General features: G+C 39.9%; 1 protein-coding gene across 1 annotated transcript in view; it reads left to right on the forward strand.

Annotated features, from left to right (window-relative positions):
• LOC126371735 (5-hydroxytryptamine receptor) overlaps positions 1 to 25,394 on the forward strand; it is a 136,747-nt gene that overhangs the window by 108,336 nt on the left and 3,017 nt on the right. Inside the window, exons 3-4 of the mRNA XM_050017074.1 lie at positions 7,764 to 7,946; positions 20,749 to 20,882. Coding sequence (XP_049873031.1) covers positions 7,764 to 7,946; positions 20,749 to 20,882 — 317 coding nt within the window. The remainder of the gene's footprint in view (positions 1 to 7,763; positions 7,947 to 20,748; positions 20,883 to 25,394) is intronic.

The raw sequence follows: 25,394 nt of genomic DNA on the forward strand, positions 1-25,394 counted from the left end.
ACTTTTTTTGGACTGGGAGCAGAATTCAGGACATGTTCTGTTTTTATTCGCATACCAATCTTTGATTTTATACCTTCAATATTGCTGCATACAAGCTTCCACCCCCCATTTTAGGGAAGCGGAGAGTTAGAAAGAGACAAAAAATAGCCTGCGTCACTCTCCATTCGTTAAACTATCTGTACATAATACATCAGGTCAATTCGTCGATTGTCGTCGACTATTGAGTCGTTGGCGGCTCGATAGTAATCCTGACACCAGGGTTGATGAGGCTGGTTTTCCACCACACAACCCACACGATAAGAAGATGACTAAGACAGTAAATTTTAGCTTGACCATTATAGACGGCGATACGGCTCACCACCTATCACGTTGGTCTAACAGACCAACGAGTCTTGGTGAGTTGTGGGTGCTTAGTTCACCTTTCGAAGGATGTACCTCTGACTACCCCATTAGGATATAGTCGTGAGATTACATTGTGTTGTATATTCATAGAAATTTTCAAAAGGAAAATGCAATGAAAGTCTCAGTGAGTCGTTGTAAAGTTGAAATTGCTCCAGTGCTATTTTTTACCCCACTCGACACTTTTAACTGGATGGCTGTAGTTAAAAAGTAAATGTGAAAAATGGTCAGTACTTTCTAGGTATTTTGTTAGATTTCCCCTTGTACCTGTAAAAACTCGATCTTCATACTACATGTGACTTAAATATAGCCTCTTTTTCAACATGAGGGACCGTTTTCATGAACCTCTGAGGCTTTAAACAAGTAACAAACGATTACAAGAAACGATTGTGACATCGAATAAAATCATGGGATGATTACCACGTGCTCAGCGGTGAAGGAAAACATCGCTGAGACATTTCCTTTTGCCCGTATTCGTTATATTCATAATTACCTAGTTTTTATCCAAAAATATAAAGTGTTACTGGCAATAAATTTATTTTATTCTTATCCTTAAAAACATACAATAAGCCAAACGGTAAATGTTAGATTTTTCTATGGAGTGTCTGGGGTGTGCTAAAGTAGATATCGTATACATACCGATGTCCACACCAATAGCTTACAGTCTATAGTATACAATAAACAGATAAACCCTCCTTTAAACCCACTTCGGAACTCCTCGATACCTCACGGAACACAATAACGGTCGCATAGCATTCGTTTCACGTATCGTATTCCAGCGGAACGCGAATGGTATATTTTAGATTTACATGTAGATTTATTCCGGTGTTGTCTATCAGCGAATGGATTGAAAAGGCGGAGTATCAGCCGGAATCATCAGGTACTAACCTTGGGAAACGTGACTTGCTTGCCAGGATACTACGTAATAGGGGCCTACTTGATTCATTGACGAAGAGATGGCTTTAAGGAGTGAGCTTAATTGACGAAATATTGAGATGCGCTTACATAATGATTTCTCATCCTGTAAAATTTTCTGTTTGTTCTCCGATCATTTCAATATTGGCCTTAGATACTGGCAGATATGTTTTTTATAAGATTAAACGACCCATAACGTAACCATTATCGTAAGATGATCACAAATTAATTATTTTTTTCTTATTGACCTATTTTCGATTTTGAATTACGAATTTTACGATCAAAAATTATTATTTTTTTCTTATTGACCTATTTTCGATTTTGAATTACGAATTTTAAGCTGGCAGCCTTTGTTGAACCTGGCTATTGTGTTGTGTCTAGTTGAACTTTGGGCTAACAATCCGAAGGTCCCGACTTCGATTCCCGGTGGGGACAGTTACAAAAATCACTTGCTGATCCCTAGTTGCTGATGGACACCCCATTATTCGACAATGATCCGAAGGTCCCGCTTCCTATATACTTAAGTAAGTATGTAGTCTTTACATAAGCCATCACAGGGGCTTTTGGCAGAACAACAGGAACTCCTAGAGTTGATGTGATTGGTTATTGATCTTTCAACCCTCACGAGAGAAAAAAACCGTGTAAAATGTGGGTTTGTGAGAGAAGTGCATGAAAACGGAAGCAACAATCTCTTCCACCTCAGTCAGTGTTACATCTCAGTCAGGTGTAATATATTTTTTTATCTATGTAGGTATGCCTTACGTCACATAACATAAGCTCACGACTATATCCTAATTGGGGTAGTCAGAGGAACATCCATCGCAAGATCAACTAAGTAACACAACAACCTACCTTACCTACACCTCACCGAGCTTTCTGTTAGACCAACGTGATAGGTGGTGAGCCGTGTCGCCGTTTTTGACGGTCATACCGACCGGTTAGTGAAAACTGCACTTAAGATAAAGCGAGATTTTATGTATGTATATATGTTAGGCTCACGATCTGGAGGTCCGAGTTCGATTCCCGATGGGGACATTGTCGAAATCACTTTATGAGACTGTCCTATGTTTGGTAAGGGCTTTACAAGCTTGAATCACCTGATTGTCTAAAAAAATAAGTTGATTCCGTGCTTCGGAGGGCACGTTAAGCCGTGGGTCCCGGCTGTTAGCCGTAAAAATACCTCCACCAACCCGCATTGCGCATTGTTTCTCGTGTATGTTGTTTTTATTATGTGTTTTGTTTGATTGTAAGTTGTGTGTTACTCCGTGTTTTAAATTATATATTTGTTATTTGTTTTGTATTTGTTACTGTGGTGTCCCTTTATAATAAACGTTTCTTTCTTTCTTTCTTTCATTGGAGCAGCGTGTTGGAGTATGCTCCATACCCCCTCCGGTTGATAGAGGGGAGGCCTGTGCCCAGCAGTGGGACGTTAGGCTATTTATGTTATAATAATCATAATAATAAAACACTTTATTGCACACAAATTCACAAAACATTTACAGGGTAAACTTATTCTAAGGTGGGCAAAGGCGGCCTTATCGCTAAGAGCGATCTCTTCCAGACAACCTTCGGTTATATAGTATTTTTATTTAGCCACACCGAGCTATACTGACTCCACATTCCCGGTTCAAGCCCTATATTCATGTTTTAGTTTGCAAATGTTTAGGGCCAATCCACGAAATATTTATCAGCCAGACTTCGTATGGCGGGCACGTAGTATTTCGCCGAGAGTTTATGAGATAAACCGAACCTGTTTAGACTTCGACTACTTTAATGGAGTTTGAATATTTTTTATTCGGGAGAATAACGGATTCTGATCAATTCGCGTGGTGAATTCCGGCCGAGGCGGGTGAAAAAAAGGCCACATCTAAAAAGCAATATTGCTATTTGACATTTGTTTGCATTGCGCACTTACTATGCGCAAATGTCAAATTGCAATTAAGCTTTTTTAGATGAATTGTTTCGATGTGACCTTTTTAACCCCCAGGTCATCACTGTCAATCTAAGAGCCACGCTCTTGTCGGTGCAGCATTTTCCATGCTACTTTCTTAGGGAAAAATAGGACAGTGGTTTCCCCCTCTTGCCTTCCGCCTAACTTTCAAGCCTTGCAACCCCCAAGTAGTCAAATGAAATCGTTTATTTCTTTATTTTATTATTTATAACTGACAACTATATTCCGATTGGGTAAGTCAGAGGTACCCACGCCTCACGGAGCTTGCCGACCAACGTGATAGGTGGTGATCCGTATCGCCGTCTATAATGGTAGAGCCAACTGTGTTAGTGTGTTTTTTATTTAATCATTTGTTTATTGTATTATTTATTTCGACGTCACACGTGTAGGGTTATATAGAGTAATATAGAGTCTGTGGTCAAGTGTAGTTAATGCTTTGTGACAAAAACTTACAATAAATCGAAAATAAAGAAAGAAAGAAACATTTATTACTCCCGGACACACAGACAGACAGACAGGTACATTACATTCAACACAGGACAGAAACCACACGGAAATCAATACACGGAAAAAAGAAAAAAAAAAACAAAACAAAAAGAAAACCAAGATCAAAAATCATTAACAAAAAAAAAACAAAAACAAACCAAAATCATAAAAATAATAAGTAATAAAACTAAGTATCTTAAATGCAACGCACTGACGGCCCGATCATCTGCGGTGGCGTCCGGAATAAAAGGACCTCGCACAGCATAAGTCGCGGCGTGAGCCACGACCCTGGTATTCTGCGGGCCATGCCGACCTAAAATAAGCTCTATATCTGTCTGTAAAACCGCCATAACATAACGTCACGCCTGCATCCCCGTAGATATGTATAGTATAAACACGTGTCATAGCATCTAAAAATTCTTTGTTATTTTATACAGGATGTTAGTGACATCGTAACGAAAACTTTGAGGGATGATTCAGGCCATGATTCTGAGTCGATATCAAGTGGAATTTTCCGTCGCAAAAGTATGGATAGGAAAAAAATATAAAAAATCACAAAAATTTTCATGAATTTTTTGACAGGAAATTCCACTTGATATCAACTCAGAATCATGGTTTGAATCATCCCTCTCAGTATTCGTTACGGTATCACTAACACCCATACCTACTTGTATGGCTACCGTATATACTTGTACGGGGTGTAAGTGACATTGTAACGAATATTGAGAAGGATGATACAGCTGATTTATCTGAGTTAATATCAAGTGGAATTTTCCATCGCAAAAGTATAAAATTGAAAATTTTAAAAACTAAAAAAAAGTCATGAATTGTGCGACGGAAAATTCCACTTGATATTAACCCAGAATCATGGTCTGAATCATCACCCTGAGTATTAGTTACGATGTCACTAACCTGTATATTATGTATACTTCATCATTTTGTTTTCTTCAATGTATAATAACAACCTTATAAACAAGTCTGTTTCTAATGGAACTCTCGTGTATTAACAAATTTTAGGAGTGATAAACAAAACTTAACCATTAAAGCACCAATTTGAGGTCAATTACCCTTAAAACAAAACAATTTGTACCCTTACGAAATGTAAACAACGGCCAGAAATACTTTTAAATAATATGTTCATGCGGAGATGAAATTATTTGAGTTTTCTCAGAATTGTTTTAGTGGAAATGTAAATATTTAGGGGTTTATTGTCTGGCTGTAAGTGTGGAGAGGTGGAGGGACTAATGACGTGTAATAAAAGGTGGGAGGGGGGTGTAAATACAACATACAACGTCCAGTGAATTTCTTAGGGCTTGATGCACAAAAATCCAGAAAAGATATTTTATAAAAAAAAAAATTCGCGTCCGAGATAGAAGCTAAAGTTCCTTATTAACATTTAGAACATTTATTTTTCAAAATTGGCTTACAAAGTTAGCGCTTTTTGAACGTCAAAAAATTTAATAACATATTATGTAACTAGCTGTAAAACTACTACCACATCTGAATCTGTAACGCTGAGGGAAAGACGTGGCCAGAAAACCTCCCAGCACAGGGCTCTAGTCCTACTTTTTCATGTTTTCTATGGCAGAACAAAAATCTTCCTTATCGTCATAGGTACGCGCTGTCAAAATTGACAGTTTTATAACTCAAGTTTCCGCAATATTACCGTTACAGAACAGATACTCAGACACTTATCATAGACATTTCATCATCATCACTAACTTAAGAGCCACGCTCTTGTCGGTGTAGCATTCTCCATGCTACTTCCTAGGGAAAAATAGAGCTGTGGTTTCCTTCTTGCGTTCCGCCCCGCAGTACTCTGACGCGAGTGGGATGGCGCCCAGAGTAGTCTAATTCAAAGCCGTACTAGGGCTCCTGTCCTCTACCTCTGAATAGTATTGTCAGGTTCCAGGGTACAGTACCCTGTGACGCACCCCTTCCGTCCTTCATTGCCGTACATACACAACACATAACATTTATTTTGTTAATTTGAAAAAATCTGATGACGTCAACAGATAAATTCACCGCATATTGACACAAATTCAAATTAACAAAACAGCAATGGACCTTCTCTGTTCTGTGCTAGTGATTAGCATTGCATATAAAACAGAAAATTCTGAAAGCGCAGTGCGATACGGAAGAATTTTGATTTGCTATATTCGCCAAACAAACATATAATATAATGTATATTTAGGTGTATCTGCTAGCCAGGAGCCCGAAAACACTTTGTGATCCCTAGTTTGGTTAGGACATTACAGGCTGATCACCTGATTGTCCGGAATTAAGATGATCCGTGCTTCGGAAGGCACGTTAAGCATTTGGTCTCGGTTACTACTAATTGATGTAAGTGAGTAATCGTTACATGAGCCATATCAGGGGACTTCGGCGGCCAAATAATAACTTTTACACCCACACGGTGGAAAAACGAGTCATTTTTCCAATTCTTTTTCCAGTTAGTAGGACATACATTATTAAGTCTGTCTGCCTATTAATTATGAGAAATCACTCACCACGTTTTGTCCGGCCAAGTAGTTAATGCCATCTGCGGCAAATCTATAATAAGTTACGTCAAAAATAAAACTCACCACGCACGGATAGTCCGATATTTATGCATTGACATCTATACGTACCTACCTACTTATATTCTTCAATTCCACCGGGAATAGAAGCGTATTCCGTGGATATAAGCGACAGATTTAATTTTATTGATAAAACACCTAAAGTTTTATAACAAAAGTTTGTTTTTGTAATAACCTATTTTGGGCATAATCCAGTTTAGTTACGTCACAAATTTTAAAGACAAGCTTAACCAAAGGTAACCTGCCTACACGTAGAATAGCTATAAATAGAAAAGATTTTGATCGAAATAAGGAAAATGGAAAAGGTCCCTAAAGGTTTTTGGGGCTACTCGTGGCCCTAGTCTATAATGAGATTTGGGTTTAAAAATACTTGACTACCATCATCACTAATTTAAGAGCCACGCTCTTATCGGTGAAGCATTCTCTTTATCTTTTAACATTGTAGATTTACCGCAGATGGCATTAACTACTTAGCCGGATAAATGGGGAGTGCTGAGGGCTCTCACCCGGTACAAAATTTAAGACAACAGGCCTGAGGGTGCCCAGTTGGGCGCGAACCTCAGCTCGTGTCGTCCATTATCCCATCCCTGGCATAATGCGTAACGGTTAAATTGGGCTATGTAACGGTACTATGTCCGTGCGTAAAAAACAGTTATATGTGATAATTTCTGACTTTGAATTATCTTCCACGTATCCACTTCAGAAGCCGATACCTTTCAGTCAGTTACGCTCGTGGGTACGGGACCATATCCAGCAACAACACAACGACAGATGGGCACAGCTGCCCAACATGCAGACAGTCGTAGGAGCCTGCCATGCCTATGATATCCAAGAGCTTCACTCGCCGACTGCTTCGCTTAAACCGCAATGACCTCCGAATAGTGGTGGGCAGTTACGGGTCACTGCCCACTCAACAAACACCTATTTAATTTAGGAATAACGGACAGCCAACTTTGCAGAGGCTGTCTGGACGCAGAAGAAACTGCCCCCCATGTAATTCTGGAATGCACGGGAGTGTCAGCACAACGGGTAAAAATCCTCAAAGGAATGGGGTCGCTCCGCGAAGCCTGTGAAAACCCCAGGAGGCTTCTGAGCTTCTGAAAAGAGATAGGTTGGCTTACGTAGTCAACAATTACACGCATAATGGCCCATCTTAGAGTCTAAATGCGGAAAACATAGCCCACTAACATAACATAATCCACTTCAGAACACTTAATACTATTTAACACTTAATAGTATTCGCGGGCCGATTTCCGCAATTCGACGTCTGTGCGCCTATTTCGCGTGATACCTGAAACGGCTGGATTACTCAAGTCAGCCTAGTTCCCCAAGGAAGTCTAACAGTCCTTTGACAAACACAACCTATAATAGCATACACAAAACATGCTTCCAAGGAAAGGAAGGATAACTAACCAAAGTTCTTTTACCACCAGATGCATCCACATATCCCCCCGAGTGGTTCACCAACTGCTCGTGGGCGGACGCGGTGCAGTGGGGCTGCAACGTGACCGTCAACGAGACCGCCACCAACACCACCAGCGGCGACACCACCAACCTCGTGCTCATGGCTGTCACCTCCGTCGTCCTCGCGCTCATCATCTTGGCTACTATTGTTGGTGAGTTACATCATCATCACCAGCCCATTAACGTCCCCACTGCTGGGGCACGGGCCTTCCCTATGGATCGATAGGGAGATCGGGCCTTAAACCACCACGCGGGCCCAGTGCGGATTGGTGGTTATTAACGACTGCTAATGCAGCCGGGACCAACGGCTTAACGTGCCTTCCGAAGCAGGGAGGAGTTCGAGATGAAAACTTTTTTTTTGTGGTCACCCATCCTATGACCGGCCTTGAGTTACATAAAGCTCCTCAAATTGGAGACGTCCTTGTGTTCGTGCGTCACCCAACAGGGTCCACATAATATCAGCGTCGTGGTTCACGCCGCGACTTGTGCTGAGAAAGGCCCTTTTATCTCAGGACGTCCACCACCACCTTATGATCATTTCGACAAACATCCGTCTTACTTTTTTGTAATTGTTTTAGTGGAAATTTGATATAATGTTGTTGTCTTTTTTTTTGTGTGTGGCGTCCTTTTATAATAAACTATTTCTATTCTATTCCTAAAGGTTTAGTACGATCTATTCTGAACCGGCGTGCCGGTGAATAATAATAATACTACACATACCTATGGCAGCACATAAAACTGACGAAGGATAATATGATTACGAAAGAAGTATATAAAGCGAAGGTTGGTGGTAGAGCTGGCAGAGAAAGACCTAGAAAAACGTACATGGACCAAATTGGAGATATCCTTAGAAAAGCTTTAGTACGATCTTCTCTGAACCGGCGTGCGTGTATGAAGCGTTTGATGAATGTGGAGGAAGCAAGAGAAGTGTGTCAGGATCGAAATAAATGGAATTCTATAGTATCTGCTTACCCCGGTGGGAAATAGGTGTGAGTTTATGTATGTATATATGTATAAAGCTTCTCACTTGTCCGGCCAAGCGGTGACTGCCAAAAGGTCAATCTTACTATGTGTGAAGTACTTTTTACGGCAGTCAGCTTCTCATTTTTCCGGAACTTTCCTATGGTCTTTCCTAAGGTCTACTCTATGTCTGTACAAAAAGTAGTTTTAGCGTGATAGCGTAACAGGTAGACAGGTAACATTTATAATATTAGTACGGATTGTTAACACTTTTGAGAACAGATAAGATGGATTTTACCCGACTGCGGCGAAGCAAAAAGGAGGGTTATGTGTTTGACCGCTATATAGGTATGTTTGTGTGTATGCACGTCTGTTACCACGCAAAGGTTACCAACTTTGGCAAATAAGGTGTCACTAGAAGCGTCTTAATTGTCCGGTGGTTATAGCCTATGTGACGTTACATGCTATCAATGATGAAAGTATTTTAGATAATGTGTGTATGTAAGTACCACTATAGTATCCACTATAGTGGTACTACTATAAGTATCCACTATAAGTATCCACTATAAGTATCCACTATAAGTATCCACTATAAGTATCCACTTTAGAACCCTGTCGCACTATCATATTTGACATTTAATGAGACTTACGGTAAGAACATGGAACAGTCGTCAATGACTCATTAACCGCTTGTATGCTCAGGCTCTGTCACTTCCATATAATAGCTTTATGACTTGTTTACACGATGTGATTTAGTATGAATGGCTACTTATACTACCAAAATATTTTTATTGCACACAAACAAAACATTTAGCAACAGTACAAATGGGCGGCCTTATTGCTCTGAAGTATCATTCTTCCGTTTCCGCTCATGTATTCCGTGCAACTACTACCAGGGGCCTGTTTCATAAAACTTACAATTGTAAATTACAAGGACAATTTGGTGTTCGGTCACGAGTACTAATATGTATACACTTTGAAACCATGTCCCATTAACATTGTTTTTGACAAATAAAACCGTAAGTCTCATTAAATGTCAAATAAGTTAGTGCGACAGGGTTCTAGAGGAGGTACATGATATTGCTCATGACTGTTCATTACGTAGCTAATATGAAACTGCAAAATATATAATTTGTGATCACTAACTCCGTAATGTACATCAAATTGTCAGTGTAATTTACAATTGTAAGTTTTATTAAACAGGCCCCAGGAATCGGCCATAAAAAACTTGGATGCTGCACCTTATGTCAATGCCATACATTTTTATCACTCGTCGATTGACATAATCGTTTACAGGTTGCCTAACCCCCTTGAACTGAGAAAATAAAACGTACTGCAATTGTTTATCATCTCGAGCACTTCATAAAAATCGACAACGGATTGTATAGCCAACACTTGTGTTACGGACAGCCGAGAAGAGGAGGTCGCGGGCTAAGATAATACACGCACGACCCGCTAATTGCGTCGCGAAACGGAGCAGCGACGCGGGGCAAGGCGCGGGGAGCGACGCGAGAAGCAGATACATGGCGCGGCGCTCCTGATTGGCCGACGTAATGCGCGGACAGCCCGCTAGTTCCGGACCGAAAATTCCCAATAAGAATCCGATTGGACACGACACGAATCACTTCTTCTCTACTTCTCACTGATTTTACATCGATTATTTACGAATTTTTACTTAAGATTTTTTACTTGTATTTTACTTTTTAACTTTATATTTTTAATGTGGTTTGACAAATAAACCGGATCTTCACTTGCAGAGCGGGTTTTCTTCAGTCCCAGCAAATAAAATCTGCATAAGCAACAACTTGTCTTCTTGTAACTTGTAAACTTCCATTTTAAGAATCCCGTCTGTTTAGTCTCTATTATTATTATTATTATTTATTTATTATTATTAAGCCTTAAATGTAACATTAGTTTAAATGCAATGTCCTACAAAATTGTCTGCAGGATCACAGTCTCGCTCACTTGGTTAAATTACAATAATTAAGAATTAAAAAAAAAAATAGGAATTAAAAAATAGGTAAGTACGTGCTAAATTAAATCTAATAAATATGTTTTTAACTTATTTTCAAACATTTTTGACTCATTTTTAATGTTCTCAGGCAAACTGTTGATGAGATAAGGTATGCGCTTACTTAGGGTCCTATCCCCATAATAATTGTATACTCTCGGAACAACCAGTTTGCCTGAGGCCATTGATCTAGTATTATACTTATTAACTATTTTATTTACTGTTACATACTAGTTTATGCAAGTAACTGTCAACTTGCGAGTCAGCAGCTCACACAGTGTAAACAAACCATCATGCCCACTATTTCCCTCGTCACATAAAGTAAGTAAGTACCTCCAATTTGGCATCGTCCCAGCAAAGCGTGCCAAACCCACCACTTGTACGGATTTGATTAGAAAATTACACAAATAAAACGACTTCCATCGGTCATGCCGATGGCAGTTACAGTCTCACCCACGATTTGTAAACATCGTCAAGTTGTTTAAGAAGGTTTATGGCAAGGGTGGAGCGGGAGTTTACATGGAACAGAAGGTTAACGTCGTGTCTTATAGGGAAGTCAAGGAATTGGCCTTTAATAGACAGGAATGGAAAATGCTACACTGACAAGAGCGTGGCTCTTAAATTGATGATGATGATGGCAAGGGTAAGGGATTACTGATTTGAAGTACAAGAAAGGAACCTTGACTGACATAGGTGTGGAGATTCGCACCCAACTGGGCACCCTCAGGCTTGTAGTGTTAATTTTGAATTATGGCGTTGACAGCGCCTCCCCGAACGGCGATTTCCGCTACTGGCTTGAAAACGCTCGACGTAGAGGGAAAATAAATGAAACGCATCGCATAAATATGCGACGTCAAGACACTGGCCGTAATGAGACTCGCCGTAGCTGGAATCGCCGTTCGAGGAGTCGCTGTCAACACCATAATTCTTAATTGAATTGTACCGAGTGAGCCTCAGTGCTCCTCATTAGTCCGGCCAGGTAGTTATTGCCATATTGCCACGTGCGGCAAATCTATAAGATTTTGAGATTATACGAGTGAAATGTGGTCTCTGAAAGGAATGCAAAAATAATTGAGTATGTACCTAGATACAATGTTATCTACACTCTCAGAGCCATTTTAGTACCCTCTGCAAAGTTACTTAACTGTGTTCACTGATATAAAATTCCATTTACGAGAAAGGTACAGGAAAGAACAAATTCTATTCAAAAAACTTGCGAACGTCTTACTATCAGCATAGCGTATTTAACTTGACGGTAGCACTGTACTATTATATTTTAGATGACGTCGGGGATAGTCGTGTTTAGGGTAGTGATACACTAAAGTCTGAAGGCTTGGTTAGAACATTGAAGGTTGATTGATAGTCCGAAAGTATCATAAACCGTGCTTCGAAAGGCAGGTCAAGCCGTTGGTGCCGGTTACTATTTAATAATTTAAGTACGTAGTCGTTACATGAGCTATGATAGCGGCCTATGGCGGCTCAATAATAACCTTGACACCAGGATTTCTAAGGTTGGCCATCCACCTCACAACCCACATAGAAGGAGACTACTCCGTCCGCTGCGTTACCGCTCAAATGGATGCTCAACCTTACCCTCACTCAGCGACAATAACCTCGTCCACACAAAGGGTGGACATAATTTTTGAGACACAATGCCTTAGTCGCATTTTCAGGTTGAATTACTGTCAAGATGTCAAGATATCTGTGATCGCATTATGTTTGAAATAAACTATGTGTGATAAGATTCTCTAGGAAGAACTCATAAACAGTATAAAGATAAAATTTTATGTCCTCCGGCATAATTTAACATTTTTAGATTTTTGTATAAATTAGTTATATACCTACCTGAACGATTTTATTGTCTTACTTAAACTACAAATGTTGTGTGCAATAATGTGTGTGTGTAGACCCTGGTCTAGTGATAAGAGCGTTAGGCTCACGATCTGGAGGTTCGGGTTCAATTCCCGATGGGCACATTGTCGAAATCAATTTATGAGACTGTCCTTTAGTTGGTTAGAACTTTGCACGGTTTAATCACCAGATTTTCCGAAAAAGTAAGCTAATTCCGTGCTCCGGAGACAACGCTCTATACCCCTCCGGTTGAATGAGGTGAGGCCTGTGCCCAGCAGTGGGACGTATATGGGCTGTTTATAATAATAATAAGTCATTTATTTCAGGCATAAAAAACCCATATACAAAAATAAAAGATACAATAAAATAAAATTATACAATAAAATGATATAAAATATGAAATAAAATAGGTAATACAATATTATGTTATTATTATTATGTTTTCCCAGGCCGATGTAGGGACGTCCAATGTTTCGCAAAAGGTTTTGCGAAGTCTTCACTGATAGTCATCAGGATACCGTTCTGGCTGTTACGGAGCCGGTCCCAGAAGGAGGCAGTTCTAGCTCTTAGAATGGAGTAAAAGTCAGGCACTCGCGCGCCAGCGCACATGCCCGATGCACTGCCGTATCGGGGTAGTTTCATTATAATACGTTACGTTATAATACGTGTTTATGTTTATGTGTGTGCAAAAAAGTATTTATATGTTATATACCTCTATTATCAATATCTATAAGTACATAATAATAAAACTGTAAGAAATCTGGGTTTGTTCGCGCATCACACACTGGTGTTTTTTTTTTTTTTAATTTTGTACATTAGAAGCTTGTTCAACGCGTGGAACACGAATTATTATGCTGACACTGTAAAATTAGCCCACGTTCACACAGACAAACTTGCAAGGAATACCTATTGACAAATAAAACTGGTAATCAACTAGATTCCATCCATTTCCCCCAATTTCCCCTTCACCCAATCAACATTAGCTTTATCGAGAACTAATATTTCACGGTTTATTGCTCTACGAATGAGCAGATCGCCATAAAAGTTGAAATTCCGCAAAAGGTCTGAACATTCTGAATGCAAAGACCGTTTTTATTTTCACCATCAATTTCTGTCGACTAGCAATATTTAAAACTATAGGATGTACCTATAAACATTGGTTGTGGGTAATTTATTTTTTACAAAATGGCAACGCAGGGATGACGTCAGCTGGGCTAACCTTAAAATGTTAGCTGTCACTTTTGAGCATACCTGGTCTTCTTATACCATGGTTTTACCTATCTATCTATGGGCGGGATTAATAAACTAATCTCAGCTGAGACTGACCTCAAGATCATGCTCAAGTCCCTGTTTTTATATAAGAACTGTCACATTGACAAGATCTTGAGAGCAGTCTCGAAGCTGAGATTAGTTTATTAATACCACCCTATGTGTAATAATTGGCGCGACCCTGACACTGAGCCTGATTGAAATATCGCCATCACCGCCGACCATCGAGTTAGAACCCAATCTAGTAGGAAATCGATCAACCACAGCACTCTAGTATTGTTACATACAGGGTGTAGTGACACCGAATATTGAGGGGGATAATTCAGACCATTATTCCGAGTTAAAATGAAGTGAAATATTCCGTCGCAAAAGTATGAAACAAAATAAGTAGATAATTAAACACACTATAATTTTCTTGAATTTGCAACAGGAATCATAAACATAACATAACGTAAACAGCTTATATACGTCCCACTGCTGGGCACAGGCCTCCCCTTAATCAACCGGAGGGGGTATGGAGCATACTCCACCACGCTGCTCCACTGCGGGTTGGTGGAGGTGTTTTTACGGCTAATAGCCGGGACCAACGGCTTAACGTGCCCTCCGAAGCACGGAATCATCTTACTTCTTCGGACAATCAGGTGTTTCAATAGTATAGTCCTTATGAAGTCCTTACCAAACAAAGGTCAGTTTCACAAAGTGATTTCGACAATGTGCCCATCGGGAATCGAACCCGGACCTCCAGATCGTGAGCCTAACGCTCTAACCACTAGACCACCGAGGCTGTAAATCTGTTGTGTATGTGTTGTATTGGAATCATAGATTAAGGAATAATACGTTTAAAACGGCAATTCTCAGCCAGTGATGTAGAGTTCCTGAGAATGTCCCCAAAGTGGGAATGTTCCGTTGCTAAAACTCTTTATTAGCAAGAACACTGGCTGCTTTTTTTTTTCAAATTGTTTTTTCTTGTACTCTGGTCTTATTTTCGTAAAGGTTGGGTAATAAAGCTCTTTTTAATAAGTTTTGCGCCTTTTACGCCTACGCCTGCGCATAGCCTTAAGAGGCGAAACCTCCTTACACCGCTGTTCAAACTTCCGTTAGCGCACGCAACAAGGCTGTGGCGCTTGTTGTAATCATTTTTTAAAATTACTTAATTAAATACTTATACCACTTTATATGAACAACTAATGTCGGTAGAACACGGCACATATTATGCATGCAAGTTAATTAGTTATTTATCAAATATTCAGCACTGTAGTGCTTCCCACAAATTATTACAGTTAAAAGGGTCTATTCAGAGCTCGCTATTGATTGGTGCTGTATACTAATCGACTGAACTGTGCATGATGCGCTCACTACTATTTACTTAAGTAAGTTTAAGTTACTTAGGTGTTAAATTGGGGCTTAAAGGAGTCCCCATACTGTGAATGTGGTCACTCCGATCAAACCATATCTCACATAGTGAACGAGTGCCCTCTAAACCGGTTCCCAGGTGGCATAGCCGAGCTGCATTGTGTGACGGATGCGGCAGAGACTTGGTTAGGGGAGGTTAAGCTGGATATATGATTTACGCACGATATTTTATTTCTGTCTGCCATACGCAATAATAATAAGATATTAAATTGAATGATAGAATAAGAAACAGTGTTATAAGACAAAAATATGGTGTAAAAGATGATATAGGTAAGTGACTAAGATTGAGAAGGGAATGTTAGGTTGATTTGGACACGTAGAGCGGATGAAGGATAATAGAAATGCGAAAGCGGTATATAACGCGAAAGTTGATGGTAGGGCTGGCAAAGAGGAAGAACTAGAAGGACTTACGTTGAATAAATTGGAGATACCCTTAAAAAGGTTTAGTACGATCTACTCTGAACTGGCGTGCGTGTATGAAGCGATTGATGAATGTGGAGGAAGCAAGAGAAGTGTGTCAGGATGGAAGCAATGGGATTCTATAGTCTCTGCTTACCACGGTGCGAAATAGGCTTGAGTTTCTGTTATTTACTTTCTTTGTATTGCTCTATTGATAACATTATTAATGACCCTATTCCTGAAGGTGGAGTCTTGGAGACCTATAACACAGGGTATCCTAGTTTAGGCTCCAGCCTCTACAAATATTATTAATGTTCATGTTTTAAAATTATTGTAAATTAGTATAAGAACAATGTTATTTGTAGAGGAAATAAATATTTTACTTACTTACTTACATGTATGTATTGTCCAAAATACCTCAGTGTCTCAAGACGAAAGTCTTTGACCAGTGCGTGATGCCAGTGATGACCTACGGCAGTGAGACGTGGCCGCTTACTATGGGTCTCGTGAGGAGGCTCGGTGTCGCTCAGCGGGCAATGGAGAGAGCTATGCTCGGTATTTCCCTGCTCGATCGAATCAGAAATGAGGAGATCCGCAGGAGAACTAAAGTCACCGACATAGCTCGGAGAATTGCAAAGCTGAAGTGGCAGTGGGCAGGACACATAGCGAGGAGAACCGATGGCCGATGGGGCGGAAAGGTTCTAGAATGGCGACCACGTGTCGGACGACGCTCAGTGGGTAGACCCGCTACAAGGTGGACCGACGATCTGGTGAAGGTCGCGGGAAGCCGCTGAATGCGGGCAGCGCAGGACCGATCGTCGTGGAGATCCTTGGGGGAGGCCTATGCCCAGCAGTGGGCGTCGTACGGCTGATGATGATGTATTATTTACTTAGATGTATTACCGTGTGTTATTTTGTGATGTACCCTTTTCATTGGCAAATCAAGATAACATACAAAAGAGCGTACTCCACTACGCTGTGCTGCTCCAGTGCAGGTTAGTGGAATTGATTGGACTAGTAGTCCGGGACAACGGGAAAAAAGTAACAGAAGTATAAATATCAGCTACAAAAAGTTGTTACTTTTTGCTGCATTATCCTACTTATGTAAGACAGAGGGACATCACTAGTGTAATATAGTGAAAGGCAAGGGGAATCAGTTTACGTAAACTATAGGGAGCTCTAAGTGTCAGTGGAATTAGGTCAAGTTCTGTATATACAGTGAAACTCAGCCTAAGACATGCATAACCCTCGCTAGCATAGAATAACGAATAATACTACGTTTAGAATGGCAACTCTCCGCTCCCCACCAGCGTCTGAGCTAGGTTTACCTCACCCCCTCGAACATAGTTTAGACTTTAATCTGGTGGCGTCAGATGTCACACACACAGATGCGCGTGTGCGATAACGTCAATGTGTAGTGTCTGTGTAAAAAAAGTCAAATATCAACTATCATATAACTAATTATAGGCGAAACTCTTTCTTGTTACGCAGCATCAAGCAATTTAATGATATTTCGGGTATAATTGACATCGACCTATTCTGTCCAAGCACATCAACTGTAAGAAGACATATAACACAGCATCTCTTAGTGACTAGTTGGTTCCTCACTATTGCACCTATACCGGTTTAAACCACCGAATAGGTACATTCGTTTTATTATTATTTAAGTTTGTGGCATAAGCATGAACTGTTTAATTTACATACAATTAATATTATTTAACTGTGGAGATTTTTTGTTAGCACATAGTTAAGCAATCAGTTTTATACACTAATGTTATTTGTCTGTAAATCTTCCTAAAAAATAAATAAATAAAAAAATCATGCAAGGAGATCCATCCATATCACAGAAAAGCTAAAATTCTATAAGTATGATCGGCTATTTATCAAAAAAGTACTTTTGTATGCAGTATCTTACGAAAAGTAATGATAAAATTGCAGTCAGTCAAATAAAATATACATTGCCAGTAAATTGGCTATGGAATTTGAAAGCGGAGCTGTCGTAGTTACCTAAAGAGAGTGAGTTTGGAGCGGGCGATAGCAGTTTTCATACAAAATGCGCGTTAGGACATTTCCAACGTCTTTCTTCAACCTCTTCGTGCAAGAAAACATTTGTAAGTACTTATTTCTATTAGGAATATGCTTTGGCCTAGGCGAACTTATTGCGAGCGCATTCAGCACGATTTATAAATAGATAGCTCAGATTAAGAGTAGGTGTATAATCTTGTTTCTGTGATATGTGGTAGGTACGCTAAACTGTCTTTTTTCTTAATGTCTTTCGGCAACTATCGCAATTTCCGAATGCAAACGAATGCAAATTTCTAATAATAATAATAAAGTCATCAATTGGGTCGTGTACTAGGTTTAAGATAAATTATGAAATTCTGATTTACTAAATAAAGACAGATCTAAAGGTGACAAAAACGTTTTCTTTTTCCAATTAAACTTATTCATGAATTTTAATAAAGAAAAATATCAAAATAAGTCAGAAATTTTATCACGATTTTCTATGACGTCACAGTGTGCATTTTCATACACATTGCATAGTAATTTCGTGTTTTGACGTTTAGTAAAAAGTTACTGATTTGACTAGTTGGAAACTATAGTCCGGCAATCTCGTGCGCGACCCTCCTGCGGGGCGACAGACGGTGGCGGGGACGGGGTAGCTAAGATGTCAGCGGGTAGCAGGTGGTGTAGCGGGGAAGGGAAACGCGTGCATCTGCGCGTCAAGTACGGCAGTCTCGGCCGCGCAGCCGAAGCGGCAACACGTGCTTCATAATCTGTACTACTTTGAGGGCGACGCACACGTGATTAATATCTGAGGATGAGTGAGGCGATCTCAAGACAACTTAAGGAGGTTGTACATAAATAATTAATGAGCAAAACACGGAGAAATCAAAGAGAAGTGACGAAGAATATCAAACGGAGAGTGAAAATGAGAGCGATATGGAAATTGATTTATAATAAAACAATCTATTAATATTTTAGTTTTCCTAATAATTGGTCGTCAAGCATAATAATAAAAATAAAATAAAATAGTTCTATCTTTTTATTCACTCCTACATATATTACGTCACAAGTAAGTACAACTTATCGCAAGATTTATTCTGGCACACTTCTCTACGTGTGCAGCCGTGTTCTAGAATGTCAAGATGATGACGCGCTACCCCGTCCCCGCCACCGTCTGTCGCCCCGCAGGAGGGTCGCGCACGAGATTGCCGGACTATAGCCTCTTATTAGATTTATCATGTATCATAATTTGAATTCGGAACTAAAAACTTTATTGTTGTCTTTGTGTCTTATAATGCTACTCAGGCACAGCAATGAGAGCCCTTAGTCCTCCCCATTTGTCCGGCCATGTAGTGAGGCATTCTATAAAAAACTATACGAAGAATTTTAAAATTAATTCATCTTCATCCGACACATAACATAACATAGCAAAGAATAGACACCCCACTCTTCGCCAGCTATGTTTAAGGCCCGTGTAATAGTAGGCGGCCGCTATTGCCATTAACCGGGCATAAATCCTGGAAGCCACGTGATATCTTTACCCATCATCATCATCATCATCATCATCATCATCATCAGCCCATTAACGTCCCCACTGCTGGGGCACGGGCCTTCCCTATGGATGGATAGGGAGATCGGGCCTTAAACCATCACGCGGGCCCAGTGCGGATTGATGGTTATTAACGACTGCTAATGCAGCCGGGACCAACGGCTTAACGTGCCTTCCGAAGCACGGAGGAGCTCGAAATGAAAACTTTTTTTTTGTGGTCACCCATCCTATGACCGGCCTTTGCGAAAGTTGCTTTACTTCAACAATCGCAGACCGAGCGCGTTTACCGCTGCGCCACCAAGCTCCTCAACCCAGTTTACTCTTTTATTTCAACCCATTGAGGGAATTTGTTTTAATCTATCATCTATTTAAGAAGGGTTTTCTTAACTTTTCTTAATTAAAAATAGCTCCCAACTTCCGTCATAAACGCAGTTGCGAGAGTTTATAGACAATTTATTTTAAAAGTTTGCCGTTTTCAAACAGTTTGGAGTTCGAAGTTGCTATTGCTTTTTAAATAGGCGTTGTAAAATTTTATCACGGGCTACCGAATAAAATCTGCAGCCAAATTAATAGCTGCCTTGTGTATTGTAAATACTGCAACTTTTTTAAAAGCTCTCGGGGTGTTGTAAATTACGTTCTTTACTACCGTTGATATAAAAGTGAGTTTTTAATCAGTGTAGAGAATATGATAATATTCCAGCGTAAAACGGAAGTGTGAAAAACTTGCTATAAGTACCTAGTTCCTTTCTAGTGTGAGTTGTGAGATCAATGGTCGACCTCGTCAACCCTGGTTACTATTGAGAAAGAAAGAAAGAAATAAATAAAAATTATTTATTCGGCATAACATTATATAACATTACTTATTAGGTAATTAAATTACTTAATAATTATTATACTTAATGCCGAAACGGCATTAAAGAGGTACACCCATCAAAAGATGGTCTAAGAACCCAGACCTCACCAAGCTTTCTGTTAAGCCAACGTGTTAGGTGGCGAACGGTATCGCAATCTGAAAGGACAATGACCGTAATTGTATGAGACCCGTCCCCCCCTTCCAATAGATACTTTATATATGTAAGTAGTTTCATTAGTATATAAAAAAACTACCAATTAGTTTCAGCTTCAAAATCCATGGAGTTTAGAAATATCAACTCGCTAAGACGCTTCTATTGAGATATGTCTGGACTCTGTTGGTTGAAAACTTGAAATAATGATGTACTAGGAGGTACCCAAAATCATATTTAAAAACCTGAATTCCGGCTAAACCCCGCGTCTTTGGAGGAAGTCGTCATATAACTAAAATATCAACTCTCTAAGACGCTTCGAATGAGGTATGTCTGGAATCTGTTGGTGGAGGGGGGCCTTTTGACTCATCATCCTTTCACTTATAAAATCATAATAAAACGAAAATACATCTGATACAATCCTTAAGACTTCATTACTGTAGCCATAGAGACCAAGCGAATTAAAATGAACCTTCGTACCTTGTCCTCAGGAAACGTGTTCGTGATCGCAGCTATAATAATCGAGAGGAACCTGCAGAACGTGGCCAACTACCTGGTCGCGTCGCTGGCCGTCGCTGACCTCATGGTCGCCTGCCTGGTCATGCCGCTTGGAGCCGTCTATGAGGTAACTAATATAATATAATGTACTTACTTAATAAAAGATTATATTTGGCAGAATTGTTCTCCCTTAAATAGGCTCTGGATACAGGTTGGCCGCTGCAAAGATAAATCTCTGCAGGCGGGGATGCCTGGATGATGTTGCGATGAGTGCGAGTGTTGAGTATCACCACAAACTATGACTCACCTTTTGTGCTGTCCAAAGAACCCTAACACCTGCACTATTAAAAATCTTCACGAAGCCACTGACAATGTTATAAGCGTGGCCAACTCTTGGTCAGCAAAAATATAGCATCGATCGCCACCTACTCGCAAAGAAGAAGTCTAATATAATGTTTCTAATCAACGAGAAACACCCGCAAAATATGGCCAACTACCTGGTCGCGTCGCTGGCTGTCGCTGGCGTCATGATCGCCTACCTGGTCATGCCGCTCGGAGCTATCTGTAAGATAACTTATATATGATGTATCTTTGAGAGGTTCCTAGAGAACGTGGCCAACTATATGGTCGCGTCGCTAGTGGTCGCTGACCTAACGGTCGCCTGCCTGCTTGAGTTATTTTTTTACGCTATGGTTATCAACAGAAAGTCAAAAATCAGCCCGGATGGGTAGAACCAAAAATCATCCCGCAGTTACTCTTGATATTCATATGAGTTTACCACCCCATCACCCATAATATAATAGTTCATAATGTTAGAAATGGCGCAACCCTTCGTTGGCTTTTACGACATACCTGGGAGCACAACAGCTCCAAAAGATTCCGGGTTCGATTCCCGGTCAGATGAGCAAAACCGAAATTTTGTAAATTATCTCGGAACTGTGTTTCTCCAGGAGCAGCGTGGTCTTCTTCTCTTATGTGGGTTGCAAGGTGGATTACCAAAATCATCAACCCTGGCGTCAGGGTTACCGGTTACTGTGGTCCGCCAAAAGCCCCTGACATGACCCATCAAACGACTACTTACTTACATCAGTAAGTGGTAACCGAGACTAACGATTTGACGTGCCTTCCGAAACATGGATCATCTTACGGATCTTGGTGGAGCGCAGTCTGTAAGATATCCAATATAAGAGCCCTGTGTCCAGCGAGGCGTGTAAGATATAAGCTGTTTACGTTGTGTTCTCACAAATAAAAACAAGAAACTTATCTAGATTACTTCGCTAGCCCAGCGAGCAATATCCAAACTTGGCCTGACACAGAAACACGCCAATTTTCTCGATCCTGGCCAATTTCTTGCCAATTGGCATGTCTGTAGATTGGTAAAAGGCTTGTAAAATATTTCCTGGAACTGAACAAAGGGGTAGCAATGTTCGTAAGCGTCAAACTTGAGTTTTAAAGCACTCTCGCATGTTTCCAAGTACGCTCTCCCGTGAGGGTTCGTTTATTTTCCCTCCTACAGCATTATACAAAACAAACATTATCAATGTAGGCAGATATGTTAGTAAAACCGGGCTTTTGACTCCCATTTAAGTAGATCGACTGACACTCTTTATTGTACTATTTACAAAGACGAATAGACGGCCCTATTGCTAAATAGCAATTTCTTCCAGGCAATTTTTGAGTGAAGAATCTATAATTAAAAATAATAATAGCGGCCGGTGTAGCGACGATGTAAATAGGGGTGAGCAGAGAGAGTTACAAGTCGTTAAAAGACACCTTACAGCCACAACTAGATGGATTTCCGGCCAAGTAGTTAATGCCATCTGCAGCAAACCTACAGTTTTAGTCACGTCAAAAAAATTGATTAAGATGTTATAAATCATATTGAAAAGAGACGTTGCCAACAGAGACGATCATATTATCTAAGTCATTCTTCCATTGTCTGAGTTGTGGAGTCCGAAGCAATTTTATCATACTCCAATTTAAACCTTAACATAACAAATACTTTATTGCAAAAACAGTTAAATACAAAACAGATATAAATAGGAAGAGTACAATAAGCGTCCTTATTGCTTAGTAGCAATCTCTTCCAAGCACCCTTTAAGTATAGGAGACATTAAGTACTTAAATAAATATCATTTTAATTACATTGACGCTATCATCCTAAAAAATTCATTCACATTAATCTTTATTAAGTCATTTATTTTTTCCAAGCTCGACATGATATGACAGTTTCTTGGAATAAAGCCACCTGTTACGAAAAAAAAAATATGAATTTATCTTTACAAACGTGACTTCATTCAGTATGAAAACAAAAATATTGTTCGATGTTCCCAAGGCGATAGGACACCTTTGATGTTTTGATATTTATAAGTAAACGGTATCAAAGAATACCACCACAGAATAGAATGGAATCGTGTGCTGCATTCACAGTGAGCGCGGAAGCGAGAGCGAAGTATTTTTTTTTCGATCTTCAGTCACTTAATTTTATTAGTCACTTTTTAGGCTTCGTATGGAAATATGACGACACGGGCACACCCCGGACACTTCATAGAAAAAAGATCGTTTTACACATACTTACACCACACATTGACGTTTTCGTACACGTGCATCTGTGTGTGTGACGTCTGACGCTATACGATTCAAGTTTAAACTATGTTCAAGGGAAGAGGAGGTTTTGAGGTTAAGGTAAATCAGTTACTTTTTACTAAACGTCAAAAGACGAAATTACTTTGGAAATTGTACGAAAAAATAACCTGTGCCGTTATAGAAAAACGTGTAAAAATTTTGCACTTATTATTCCATTTTTCTTAATTAAAATTCATAAAGAAATAAAAAAAGAAAACGTTTTTGTCATCCTTAGATCTGTCGTTATTTAGTAATCAGAATTTAATAATTTATCTTTGACCTAGGAAACTACCCAATTTTACTGTATTTGAATAATTTGACAGCATGACTGAAACTTAGTAGGTACCAACCCAGAGCGAAGCAGATACCAAATTTAAGGTCAACTCTCAACGAGTAAAATATTAAAAAAAGTCGTCAACACTGGCCGGTTTAAAAAAAAATAAGTTGAAAAAGGATGTTCGGCGGGTGAACATACATACATTTACATACATAAACAGCCTATATACGTCTCACTGCTGGGCACAGGCGGAGGCCTCAATCGAACGGAGGAGGTATGGAACATACTCCACCACGCTGCTCCACTGCGGGTTCGTGGAGGTGTTTTTACGGCTAATAGCCGAAACCAACGGCTTAACGTGCCCTCCGGAGCACGGAATCATGTTACTTTTTCGAACAATCAGGTGATTCAAGCCTGAAAAGTCCTTACCAAACAAAGGACAGTCTCACAAAATGATTTCGACAATGTCCCCATCCGGAATCGAACCCGGACCTCCAGACCGTGAGCCTAACTAACCACTAGATCATGGAGGGGTTATTCGAGGATACGAAAATAATTTAAAGAAGTAAGTTTACTTAAACCTAAAACTTTAATTCGACTTGTATCGCGCCCGCGACCGCGCGTAATATGACTGCTCCGAATGAATAAACTAAAAATAAAAGTACTTATATTATTTTTTGAAGATGAGAATCCCTTTTTCTTGGATATTGTTCTTGTCACTCGATCAGAAATGTGAAACAATATTCAAACTATTTGTTTGTCACTTACATTGTGCGCGGGGATTGTTTTGACGTTGTGACAACTTGTAATTTCGGTTTGGTTTCCAAGTATTGCAATTTAGAGAAGTTTCCATAATGCTTAACTGGTAAAGTCCGGTTTTGTGTTGTTGCACGTAATTTGAATCGTTCTTGGTAAACCTGTCCACTAAGGTTTTAGTTGTCTCAACCTGTATTTTTTTCAGTTTGGTTTCCGACCATTGACTCTAGCAGTTATGGTTCGTATAGTTGTAAGATTAAGGAACCTATTACCTTACACACACACTAATTTAAGAGCCACGCTCTTGTCGGTGTAGCATTCTCCATGCTGCTTTTTAGGGAAAAATAGGGCAGTGGTTTTCTCTTGCCGTCCGCCCCGCAGTACTCTGTCTGACGCGAGTGGGATGGCGCCCAGAGTAGTCTATTTCAAAGCCGTACTAGGACTCTTGTCTTTCGCCTCTGAATACTATTGACAGTTACTGGTTCCCTCTGTCAGGTTCCAGGTTACAGTCTGTGACACGCCCCTTCCGTCCTGCATTGTCGTACCGATGGCTCCCATCTCAGCCTTTGCAACCGTTGGGGTCTTCACCCGTATCCCTGGGCTCTACGTTATACCCTGCAGGTCTGGGTCCCTGTCCGAACTCAGCCACCATCTCACTCCGGCCTACTGAAGAAAGAGGCGCCCACACTGCAAAAAACGCGCCAAACAAGAATACCATTACCGTACCTATTACCATTATCTATAAAAAATAATTTCCATAAATTAACCTCTTCTCTTCTATAATAATGTAACGATGCATTTCTGAATTCAATCTCACTTTTATTATGTAATTGACTGAAAAGATATACCTGGTATAATAAGCCACGCAATGAAAAGTATAATAATATGTTTATTCTTGGGTTTTCACATACCCATTCGCCATTTTTCATTCAAATCCCTTGAAAAATAAAAGTTTATCTTTAAATATGTTGGTTTTATAAA

Source organism: Pectinophora gossypiella, chromosome 13, assembly GCF_024362695.1.
Source record: "Pectinophora gossypiella chromosome 13, ilPecGoss1.1, whole genome shotgun sequence".
NCBI lineage: Eukaryota > Metazoa > Arthropoda > Insecta > Lepidoptera > Gelechiidae > Pectinophora > Pectinophora gossypiella.